This window comes from Homalodisca vitripennis, unplaced genomic scaffold, assembly GCF_021130785.1.
Source record: "Homalodisca vitripennis isolate AUS2020 unplaced genomic scaffold, UT_GWSS_2.1 ScUCBcl_1;HRSCAF=141, whole genome shotgun sequence".
Lineage (NCBI taxonomy): Eukaryota > Metazoa > Arthropoda > Insecta > Hemiptera > Cicadellidae > Homalodisca > Homalodisca vitripennis.
The window spans coordinates 379194-391350 of NW_025776166.1; the positions used below are offsets into that span (position 1 = coordinate 379194).

The following is a 12157-nucleotide window of genomic DNA, read 5'->3' on the forward strand; positions in this document are numbered from 1 at the left end:
ATTCACCGGTAAAAATTGTGACACTCGGAATGCCGAAACTGGAATGTCTCAAAATGAAATGACGACTTCGTCTGATGTACTGCAGGAAAATAGTGTTTTACAAAAAGACGTGCTTTATGTTGATGTTGTTAATTCTAAAGCGAAACGATTGACTACAGAGACCGTGCGTGAATGTAGCATCTGAGGAACCTGTCATGTCCAGTGAGTGGAAACTAGTTGTACATAAGAAAGCTAGGCCTTGTAACAAAGGAAAATCTGGTGAGGTTAATGTAAGTGGAGCTAGCCTAATTTCAAAACCTTCTTATTCGGAAACTCTAAAAATAGATAAGACACATTCTAGGCCCAATTGGCCTATATTGATAGGCACTGCATCTGCTAAATCTGCATGTAGCTTCAATGTCACTAAGAAGGCCTGGTTTCATTTGGGAAAAGTTGAAAAAAATACTACTGTTGATCAAGTTACCAATTATTGAATTTGATATCGAGAAATTGGTGTCTAAAGGACAGAATGCTAGTTTTAAGCTAGGCGTAAGTTTTTCAAACAAAGATATAATAATGAATGCCTCACTTTGGCCTACTAACTTGACGCTGAAGCGTTTTTTAGTCCAGAAGATGCCCAATCAACCAATTGCCAACCTGCGAAAAACGGACAAGTACGGTAGGTCTGAAACACTAGGCCTACTAAACTTTTGGACAGTTTTGGATCGTAATTTAACCACCATTTCTCTAAATGTCCAGTGCCTAAGGACAAAGTTGCGTGTACTGTCCTTGTTCATAACAGAGGCCAATCCGGATGTACTTTGTTTGTCTGATCACTTGCTAAAAAAAGAAGAAAGTGATTTTTATTGAGAAATTAATAATTTGACCCTTGCAAGTGCTTTCTTTCGACAAGATTTTCAAAATGGTGGAACAGCAATCTTTATTAAAGCTAACTTAAGCTACAAAGAAATTAACTTGGATGCTTTTTGTGTTGAACGAGTTATTGAACTCTCGGCCATTGAGTTGATGGATCGGTCCTTGGTTGTGATGTCTGTGTACCGCCCTCCTGATCGCGACCTGAATGATTTCTGTTATCACCTTGAGGGTTGCCTGGTACAGTTTCAGGAAAAGAGTAGTTAGGGATGAATTTCTGCCACTTTTTCGTAGGGAGCTAGAAGCTGTGGATTGGGACGAAGTGATTGCAGGTAACACACCAGTGGCTGCTTTTGATTCTCTAATAGAAACCTTTGTTTTTACGTTTGATTTGGTTTATCCTTTCTCAACTACAAATAGGCCACAAAATGTCCAAAGTGGGGAATACAAATGTTTTTAGAGACAGGTCTTGGTATAATGATGAGCTCTGTAGGCTGAAGTCCTATGTAGTACTTCTATATGACCTCTATAAATCTGCCAAGGTACCTAACGAGGCTGACTAGTATTATAGAACTTACATAAGAGTTAATGGGCTGTATAGAAAAAGGGTGAGTGAGGCTAAAAAGAAGCACAATTTCAAGTTGATAAAGTCATCACCTAACATTTGTAAAGCTGCTTGGGACTTAATCAATATACATCGCACCAAGAAACCTGTGGATTTACCTGAATATGTGCCAGATGAATTTAATAACTTTTTGTTGACTCAGTGGAGGAAATAATTTCAAATCTTCCAGTGGTACCTTCCAACTCAGTGGCGGCCACAGTGCATCATCATCCAGACCGCCCAAGACTTGTCGACTGGAATGTGATAAGCCCTTGTCAGATCGTTAAAATTGTCACAAGATTTAAGAATTCTAGGACCCAAGATGTTTATGTCGTATCCTGCTCAATTCTAAAGGGAGTCATTGACATTATTGCTAGGCCACTGTCACAGGTAATAAACGGTCTTGAGCATGGAATGTTTCCGGATAATCTGAAGGTGGCTAGAACAGTGCCAATCTACAAGAAAGGTTGTGCGGCTCAGATGTGCAACTATCGACTAATCTCGATTCTTCCAACGATGTCTAAGGTAATTGAGACTGTGATGAAATATCAGCTCACCTCCTTTTTGGAAACAAATAACCTTCTTCTAGATGCCCAGCATGGTTTCCGTAGAGGCCGCTCCACAACATCTGCCCTACTCTCTCTTGTGGCTTGTGGCTCAGACGCTTTCGAGGCCAACGAAACTCTACATCCTTCTCCCTCTGTGACCTCAGCAAGGCGTTCGACATTGTGCCTCACGATATCCTCCTTAGGAAGTTAAACTCACTTGGGGTCCAAGGTTTAGCTATGAGTACTATTACCAGCTACCTCAAAAACAGATCCCAGATCGTTTCTCTTGTTGGTGCTTGCTCGGCGGCCAGGGAATTGAAGCACGGGGTACCACAGGGTTCCGTTCTGGGGCCTTTATTGTTCCTAATCCTGGTAAACGACCTGTATTTAAACGGATGTACACTTCTATTTGCAGATGATACTACCCTGATCTCAAGAGCTAGTGACCCTGAGTTGGTACTTAGGGAGGCTGACGAATTGCTACGTACTGCCAAGACTTGATTTGCAAACAATAAGTTAAAATTAAACGAAGATAAAACTCAAACCCTTCTTTGCAGCCTGAAGCGCGGAGCTGTTGGGCAGACGGGGGGGGGGCTGTAAAGCTGCTGGGGTTCTGGCTGGATTCTAAACTAATTTGGAATGCTCACGTCTCCAAGGTATGCTCGAAGCTGTCTAGAGTGGTCTGCCTGCTCCGCAAAAACTGAGATACAATGTGACAAAGGAGTTTTTACTAATGGCATACCACTCCTTTTTCCACAGTCTTTTAATCTACGGACTCCTCCTTTGGGGGCATTCTTCCGCTAGCAGCGACATCCTGCTGCAACAAAAAAGGCTGTTAGAGTGATAGCCAGTGCTGGCCGCCTCGATCACTGTAGGCCATCTTTAAGCATCTGGGAATTCTCACAGATGTCCTTGACTCCCTCCTTTACATACGGCACAACATAGATTCATTTGACAGAAGGAGCCAGGTCCATCCATGATCACCGCACTCGTGGAGCCTGCCAGCTGGATGTGCCTCGACGTAGGCTCGCTGTGATTTAGGGAGCTTCCCTACTTCAGTTCCTAACCTTTATAACGGAGTACGTGCTAAATCTTGAAATTGGGAAATTCAAGAAACATTTGAGGGGCAGTCTGGTGGAGAGGCCAATCTATTCCCTAAAATAATTAGACAGTGGGTTTTTTCTGCATCCACCGCCATTGCGATTTGTGATTTGTATATAGTTTTGTGATTTTAATTTGTATATAGTTTTTGTAAAATGACTCAGTCAATTCGGTTTTACCGGTTATCAACGGAGCTACTAAGTATCAAGTAAGTATATTGCCAACTGACTGATAAAGATAAGGCATAATCTTGTGTTATATTATTATTGAGAGATTGCAATATGTAAGACATAGTATACGAATTATTAGTATAACAAAATTCATAGAATCAATGTATAGATAGTTGCTGGAAAGGAAGTATAGTATTACAATTCGATACAAACATCCTCCGGATGTAAGTGGATACGCACATCCGCCCAGACACAGATGATGAACAAACAGGAAGTGCTTGTTTAAGCAGCGGAAATGCATATTTCTAAAAATCATGCGACGATGTAAGGGACAGCGATGCTGATATGAAAAATTGGTACTCACCATTATGATGGAGAGATATTGCATTGGTGTGGTCAGGAGATCTGGCAGGAGAACAACATCAAAAATGAGGAACAACGATGGAGAGGGGACAGTCGAGGACGGGTTTCGAAAGCGACGTTCGGGAGTGCCGGTGCTTGTTTTCGTGTGCGGGGAAAATCTTTTAGGCGTAATAAGTGTCAAGTGCAAACGAAATGTAAGTTAAGAAAATCTTGTATTTCATTTTAGGAACGTAGTATTTTATATCAGGGTTCATTAATCATTTTAATACGTCTCATAATCTTGTATTTCATTTTAGGAACGTAGTATTTTATATCAGGGTTCATTAATCATTTTAATACGTCTCATTTACAATTCCAAGGTACCTGTACCTAAAGTAATGAAAAGAAAAGATTATAATGTGTAGAAATCAAATGAATAGTTTAATATGGAAATTCATATTTTCTTATTCCATATAATTTATTTTAATGTTCTCAATTTGGAAAAGTCACTCATTTGTATAAATCATGTAAATTTATGTAAATGTTTAGATATTTTAAAAGATAGTTTTCTCACGTTAGTTCATAAACACATATTTATTGCAACACAACATAAATAGTAATGAATAATTTAATATTAAACATAACTGGTATTAAAGTTTGTGTTCAATATGTCGGTTGATGATATTGATTGTTATTAAAAATGTTTTAATCAATATAATGAGATGATATTACAAATAAAATATGTGTTGGTTCATTTGAGGGTGTTGTATTGCCAATCTAACCTATTATTAAATCCTCTCACAGCAGCCCTTGCTCACAATACATTATAATATTTCACAACCTTAATCTAAACAAAACCAACCTTTACACGGTGGAGGCGCTAAAACTGGATTGGTATTCAAATTCCTCACATGGGCGAGCACATAATTTCATAGGCTAACTGTAAATTAAAACTAAATAATATTAATAAGAAACTATTTAACTATAATAGCCTACTTCAGTGACAAACCACTCATTTACCTAAAAGACAGATTAAATTTACAAATAACTCAAACATCTTTTCAAATCCGTAATTATAGTAACGCCAAGTAAACTAACTAGGATGTTCTAGCGCAGAGAACAAATTTATATGACACAGTACATAATCCTGAGGCGGACATCAAGACACAAGCACCCCCAACCTTAGCACAACATTACGAGCCACTCACACTACCTGACAGAACTAACACAGCAACCATGGGGGAAAACATACCATTATATCAGCTGGGACTTACACAGGTCTCCATAGAGAAAATCCACAAGATTTTAAGACAAATTCTTAGTGGCAGCAACTTCAAACAGATGGACAGACAACACTAAAGTTAATTTATTACCAGCACATTTATCAGGCACAGCACTAACTTGGTTCAAATACTACAAGAAAAAACAACAAGGGGAAGCCAAACAATGGGATCAACTTGCTAAATGTTTCACAGAGGCTTTCACTCTATTAGCACAAACCCAGAGTCTACAAATGAATTTAGAACACAAAATACAGGGAGAGAACGATCCAACACTAACCTACTTTTTAGATATAGTAACAACATGCTGAAGATATGACCCTACAATACAGCACAAGCAAATTATACATTTTATTATACAGGGACTAAAACCAGAAATCTGTGAACGACTTATATGCCTGAAAATCGACACCTTAAGTGATCTAGAGACCAATTTAAAAATTACAGAACAGCTATTTCTAACACAAAGGAAAAAAGAAAGGTACAATAGGGTTGCAGCAAACAGAACCTATAGCACACCCTTATATGATCAAACCATCATCTATAAACTACAAACAGAAGTTAACCCCTAACCAATTTAGTAGCTACCCTAAGTACAAACCAAATTTCAAATATTAATCACAAGTACGAAAGGTCCCCATCCCTGTATGAAAACTCAAAATATAAGCAAATATATGAGAATGGATATATGGAAAGCCCAAACTACCCCAAACAAACCCAAAGGGCAACTATGATTAAACACGTTGCCTTCAGTGATAGTAGAAGACAAAACCATTCCCAAACACAACCTACTAGACAAAACAAGTATTGTACTATTTGCCGTAAAGACAACCATAACACAGAACAATGCTGGTTCAAGCAACGTTTATTAACTCATCAACCCCAAAGTAACCGCTTGGCACCTAAAACCAACAATACACATGAGCTGTTCTGCAGGTACTGCAAGCGAACAAACCACAATATCGAATAATGTTACAAGTCTAATTATTATAAACAGAATCAACAAAAAAACGGGAAATAGGGGGAGGTCACACTAACCCTTACCGAACTTCCACCTTATCAAAAGCGAAAACAAATAACACCATAGATCTGAACCAAAGGAATCGCCAAACTTACAAGTGTAGCCTATAAAGTCTATGACATTTACACCAAATAACCCCAAAGTACTACTACTATCAACCCCTGGAAAGACCAGTTCAGAAGTGATATTTAAAGCCATGGATTATAATCAAGAATTCGCACCCTTAAAGAAGATGCAAGAAATTGAACAACCTATTATGCAAAAGCCTATACACACCATAAAACTGCAATCTGTGTTCAATCCAACCCTAACCCTAAGCAAACCAAACCCCACGGGGACAACAAATATAAATAAATACCTGGCATATTAAAGGGAGTAGCGCACGTAAAACAGGACCCAGATTGTAGTACAATGGGGGAGGTAAACACACATACTGGATTGGATGAAACCATTGAGATAGACACTATACAGATTTTAAATCACATAGAGCAACAGAAGAAACAGAATATGATAGATTGTGCCAACTTGAAAGATAACGCAAGACAGGATACACAAACCAAGGAAAAATAAAAAAAATATTATTAGAGGATATTTATGAACTCGTATTTAATTGCGAAAATATAACCACGAAGAAGATACCTGTCCTAACAACAGACGTAGCTTTGACCACAAACCCTCAACATCCAGTACCCTGCATTATAGATACAGGACGTAACATAAACATTATTAGAGCAGACCTAGTTTGTGAAACAAAATTAAATACTAGCAACACACCCTCGTTGATATCAACTAACAGTATACCATTAACAGTTTTGGGTTCGACAAAAATTGCCAATAAAATTGGCAAAGTAATACTTGAAGACACGTTTTATGTGACACCTGATCTAAACAACCCAATATTGGTAGGAAAGATTACCTATTTCAGAACTGCGTGGAGTTGAACTATAAAAATAAAACAATAAAAATTACCAAATATCAGATTGACCATATAATACCTATGAATGAACAGTGGCAGTTAGATATCAAGAATTTTAAAATCACACAGGAATTAGAAGTACAGCAAATAACAGAGGTAAGAGCCCCACAAGACACAATTATAGCACCATATCAGCACATTACGATTAGCTCCTTAAAAAGTATAGAGTCTCGAACAGCCATCGAAACAGATAGGAATCTAAGAATAAAAAAGAAATGTCATGCATATCTTTCAGAAGGGGAAGATGGTACAGGTACAATTGTAAATATTTATAATGCATTAAATTTCCCAAAAAGGATACCCGCACATACTACGATAGGACATATACATTACCCAACTCTTGAACCACAGCCTACCCTGGAACACCATTCCACTACAATTCACACAGGAAAAACAATATTGACAGATAAGGACGGCATAGTATTTGATATCTCACCACATTTAACCCTCCAAGAACACAAAAAAGTCCTTGACGTTTTACAAAAATACAGACACATATTTACAACAAAGGTAATCGATTTAACTCCTGCAAACATACCTCCTGTTAAACTCGAATTAAAACCGAATACGAAACCTGTAAACTCACCACAGTATAGGCAGAATAAAACAGAAAGGGGAAAATTAAACAAATTATCGGAAGATTTAGTACAAGCCAAAATATTAGAGGAATGTCAGGATTACGCAGAATATGAAAGCCCAGTATTTTTAGTGAAAAATAAAGATGGAAGCGACAGAATGGTAGCGGATCTCAGGAAAGTTAATGCATAGTAATGTTGAAAACAGATGCCCACCCCATTCCTTCAGTAAACCTGGTTTTAAGTTCTTTGAACAAAGCGCACACATTTACAAAATTAGACCTCAAAAATGTATTTTAATTCATGGAGGTTAGGAAAGAAGATAGGCATATCCTAGCCATAAAAACAACCGATAGACTTCTACAGTTATGCCGACTGCTGATGGGACTTTCAACTTCAACCACATTATTTAGTAAAGCCTTGAATGCGATATTAAACCGTCACCTTTATAATAGAGTCATATGTTACGTGGATTTGTTATGGTGACTCATTTGAAAATGACTTACGTAATCTAGAAACTATATTAGAGGAACTAGAAAAAGTTAATTTGAAACTATATACAAAAAAGTGTAAATTTCTCTACAAAAGTGTAAACATTACAGCACACGAGGTATCAGGGTGTACCGTTTTACTGGCACATGAGGGGTTAGCTTTGAAATTTAAAATAAACTTTTATGAAGGTTTAAAAATAAAAGTAAAGCATCTGAAATAAATAAACTTCAAACTAAAATAAAACTTCTTCTTAAAAATAATTACTGGAATAAAAATAAAAATAAAAACTTCTTGATGACTTTTAAATTCAAACTTGTAATATATTCTTCACTCCCAAAAATGTACAAAGTTCTTACAGCTTGTCTTTTATTAAATTTTCAAAATTCAAACATTCACACTCTAATCTGATCTGGTAATTGTTCACTTTAATTTATCTTTAAAATTCAATTTTTATTTTGTTAGTAATTTTCTTTACTTTACTTTAAAATTTATTCTTCAGTGTTAAAGATTTAAAATAAAAAAATTCTTCAGTGTTAGAGATTTAATAAATAAAAAAATTGCTGGAAGCATCTGTAACAACATAAAACTCTTTTAGTATTTTTACATAAAATTTTATATACATGTGCTCACTGCACCAACAAGTTTTATATTGCTCAGATCAAAAGGGCAAGTTCCTAAATTCCCATTAAATTTAATTTTTACAATATTTCTTTCCCAAAATTATTCCAAAACAACTAAGAATGTATATTGACTGGACTCCAGTTAAAAGGTTCACTTACCCGCAAGTTCGATGACGATTAGCAAAAAGATTTACTCTAAGCACTATTGACTCCACTCGTTACAATCACTTCCGATGAACTGAGATGGAGGTCTACCTCAACCCACCTCTCAATTTCGTTATCAAACACTGCCATCTGCTATGCGCGCCTCGCCGATAGCAGCCTCTTTTGTATAGTCCAATCCTTATAATTCATCTGAGCCTACTCCTTCCACCGGTAATTCAGTTACCCCAGAATTATGATTTAAAACAATCGGTACATCACCCACGCTCAAAACTGGCATTACCGAGGAAGAGTCCTACTAAAAGAAAATTTCTTGTTCGTTATTTTTAACACATTCAATTACAAATACATTCACACGTTATTATTTACATACAATCTTTGTCAATCTTAAAACTAAGGAAGCTCCAGATGATGCTGAATGGAATCATAGTAGGGCGCCGACACCCCGAATGCCCCGCTCGGTATGCTCCTGGGTGCGCCGCTCGGTACGCTCCTGGCTCTATCTCTGGACGCAACAGCTGGTCCTTTGTTCGATTTCCTGGTGGCACAGGAATTCTTCTAATCAGTCCATCCACCTGCGCCTGCGTTCGGCCGGTTGTGCATCATGATTCTAAACCATATACTCCTTCAAGGAGAGCATTAATTACAAAGTATTAAGTATGTGCACTACATTTTAAAATAAAGTAATTATACAAGTAGGCTACTTGTTCCTCTGCGACATCAACCGTCTAGTGCAGCGGTTCCCAAACTGGGGGGCGCGCCCCCCTGGGGGGGCGTGGAGAAAGTCCAGGGGGGGCGTGACACCCAAATGAAATAAATAAAAAAATTACAAAAATAATTTCCTCATAATAATACTCCCCTCCCGCCATCCATGACCCCCACCACCCGTTACCTCCATTTGGCCTTGGCGTGGCCAATCCAATGTCAATAACCTTGCACTTTGTTCAGTGCTTGCGTTGTAACTAGTCCGTTCGCCAGTCCGTTGTGCCAACAGTGCTTTCCGTGAATTATCGTCAGCGTGTTGCTGTATTGTGGGTGTTCTGTAATTGCTGCGACGTTTGAATTGGAGTAATTGTTTTTGTGTTGTGTGAGTTCTGTGTGAAGCTGAATCAGAGAAGATGAACACGGCAAAGAAACGCAAGTATATTGACGATTATATTCAATATGGGTTTGTTTCCTTGCTTAAAGATAATGTTGATCACCCTCAGTGCGTTATTTGCTATGAGGTATTAAGCAATGACGCGATGAGGCCTAATCGTCTTCTGAGACATTTGTCAACCAAACATGCCTCTTTAAAGGACAAACCTAAAGAGTTTTTCGCTGCAAAATCTAAGAATTTAAAGCGCATGAAGTTAGATAGCACTGGATCTGCTGCTCAGTCATCTCTAAAAATGCTTGAAGCTTCATATGAATTATCTCTTATTATTGCTAAGGAAAAGAAAAGTCACACTATTGGTGAAACGCTTGTTAAACCGTGCATTTTAAAAGCAGCCGATGTTGTCCTTGGAACTGATAGTAGGCAAAAGCTATCACAAATACCACTTTCAGACAACACCGTAAAACGCCGCATTGATGATATGGCCAAGGACATTAAAATCCAGGTGGTTGATGCAATAAAAAAATCACCGTTTTTTGCTATCCAGCTTGACGAGAGTACAGACATAGCACAATGCTCTCATTTGCTTGTATATGTTCGTTACATTGAAAATGAAAGAATGAAGGATGAACTGATGTTTTCTACTGAGCTGTTGACCACTACTAAAGCTGTAGATGTGATGGAAGCAGTATCAGACTTTTTTAAGAAACACGAACTTTCTTGGCAAAAACTTGGTGTATGCACAGATGGTGCTCCTTCAATGCTGGGTTCTCGTTCAGGCTTTGTGCAGTTGGTCAAAGAGAAGAATGCTGATGTGGTTGGGATTCATTGTTTTATTCACCGCCAAGCCTTGGCAGCAAAAACTCTTCCTAACGAACTCAATGCTGTTTTAAAGCTTTGTATTAAAGTAGTCAACTACGTTAAGAACAGTGCATTAAATACTCGACTGTTTAAAATTCTGTGTGAAGATTTAGGAAGTGATCACAAAACGCTGCTATTTCATACAGAAGTACGATGGCTATCAAAAGGCAATATGTTGGGAAGACTATTTGAACTCCGTGATGAAGTGATAACGTTTTTGGCACAGCAGAAACAAAACGAGCTTAGTGTAGAGTTCAAAAAACCCTGGAACCAAGTGATTTTGGCCTATTTATCAGACTTTTTTGACACGTTAAATAACCTAAACTTGAGACTGCAAGGTGCAGACTCAAATATAGTAACACATCGGGATGCCATCAAGATTTACGTTTAGAAAGTACAACTTTGGATACGTAAAGTGTCAATGAACCCCAGCAACTATTCAAGTTTCAGCAAAGTAGTGTCAGTCTCAGAAGAAGTATGTTTTGAGGACGTTTTTGAAGGACCGCTTTTGAAAAACTTGATAATTGACCATTTGAAGAACCTCAAGGAGGAGTTCAGCAGGTACTTTCCTAACTTGTCAGAGAAGTTGTACAAACTATCAACTGACCCGTTCAACATGGACATACAGTTGCTGCCAGAAGAGTTGCAAGAGGAGGGAATAGAAATAAAAAATGACTCTGCTGCAAGATACGATTTTGACAAAATGGACAAGCCCTCATTTTGGTTAAAGTACTTAAAAGTTTACCCCAGTGTTTCAGGGAATGCTGTTCGGATGTACTTGCCTTTTTCAACAACATACATGTGCGAAAAAGCTTTTTCAACTCTTGTGGCGATCAAAACCAAGTACCGCAACAAACTTGATGTCGAAAGTGGCCTACGCTGTGCTTTGTCTGAAACTCAACCCAGGATCTGTCAGCTTATCCAAAACATGCAAGCGCACCCATCTCACTAAATTACATTTTATGTTTTGTTTTTGTAAGTAGGTAGGCCTATTGTTTCACCTTCCTTAAATTGAAAATGTATCTGTGTTACAATGTTAAATTTTGTATCAGTTATTATATTCGTTTTTCATGTAATACTTGTTTACATTTTCACCATACGTACAATTATTGATATGTGTAGGGGGGCGTGGGGGGGTCTCCAAATAACCAGAGGGGGCGTGGTACAAAAAAGTTTGGGAACCCCTGGTCTAGTGAGTGTGCTGTGTCTTGTGCCTATTTGGATTACATATCAATCTTTTATATTCACTGTAAGTAAAGACATTTTGATTTCAATTAGGTAAGCTTTATCCATATATTCTACATTATTGACGGACAGATATTATTTTAGAAACAATTATCCAACACATTTTACAATAATCCTGAATTTGTTATTACAAAACAGTCACTTCACATGCTACAAGAGACTTTTACTATTCTTTTAAAAATAAGATTAAAACAGTTTCCTCTTACTTCCAT

At 37.7% G+C, this 12157-nt stretch overlaps 1 protein-coding gene across 1 annotated transcript; it reads left to right on the top strand.

The window, feature by feature from the left end:
- Positions 1–11121: 11121 nt before the first annotated feature.
- On the top strand, positions 11122–11652 carry LOC124370181 (protein FAM200A-like). The gene has a single exon (XM_046828473.1). It carries the CDS (start codon positions 11122–11124, stop codon positions 11650–11652), a length of 531 nt encoding a protein of 176 aa, XP_046684429.1.
- Positions 11653–12157: the final 505 nt, after the last annotated feature.

Excerpts from the sequence above, each read along its gene's own strand:
- LOC124370181 (XM_046828473.1), top strand. The coding sequence starts at position 11,122 with ATGAACCCCAGCAACTATTCAAGTTTCAGCAAAGTAGTGTCAGTCTCA.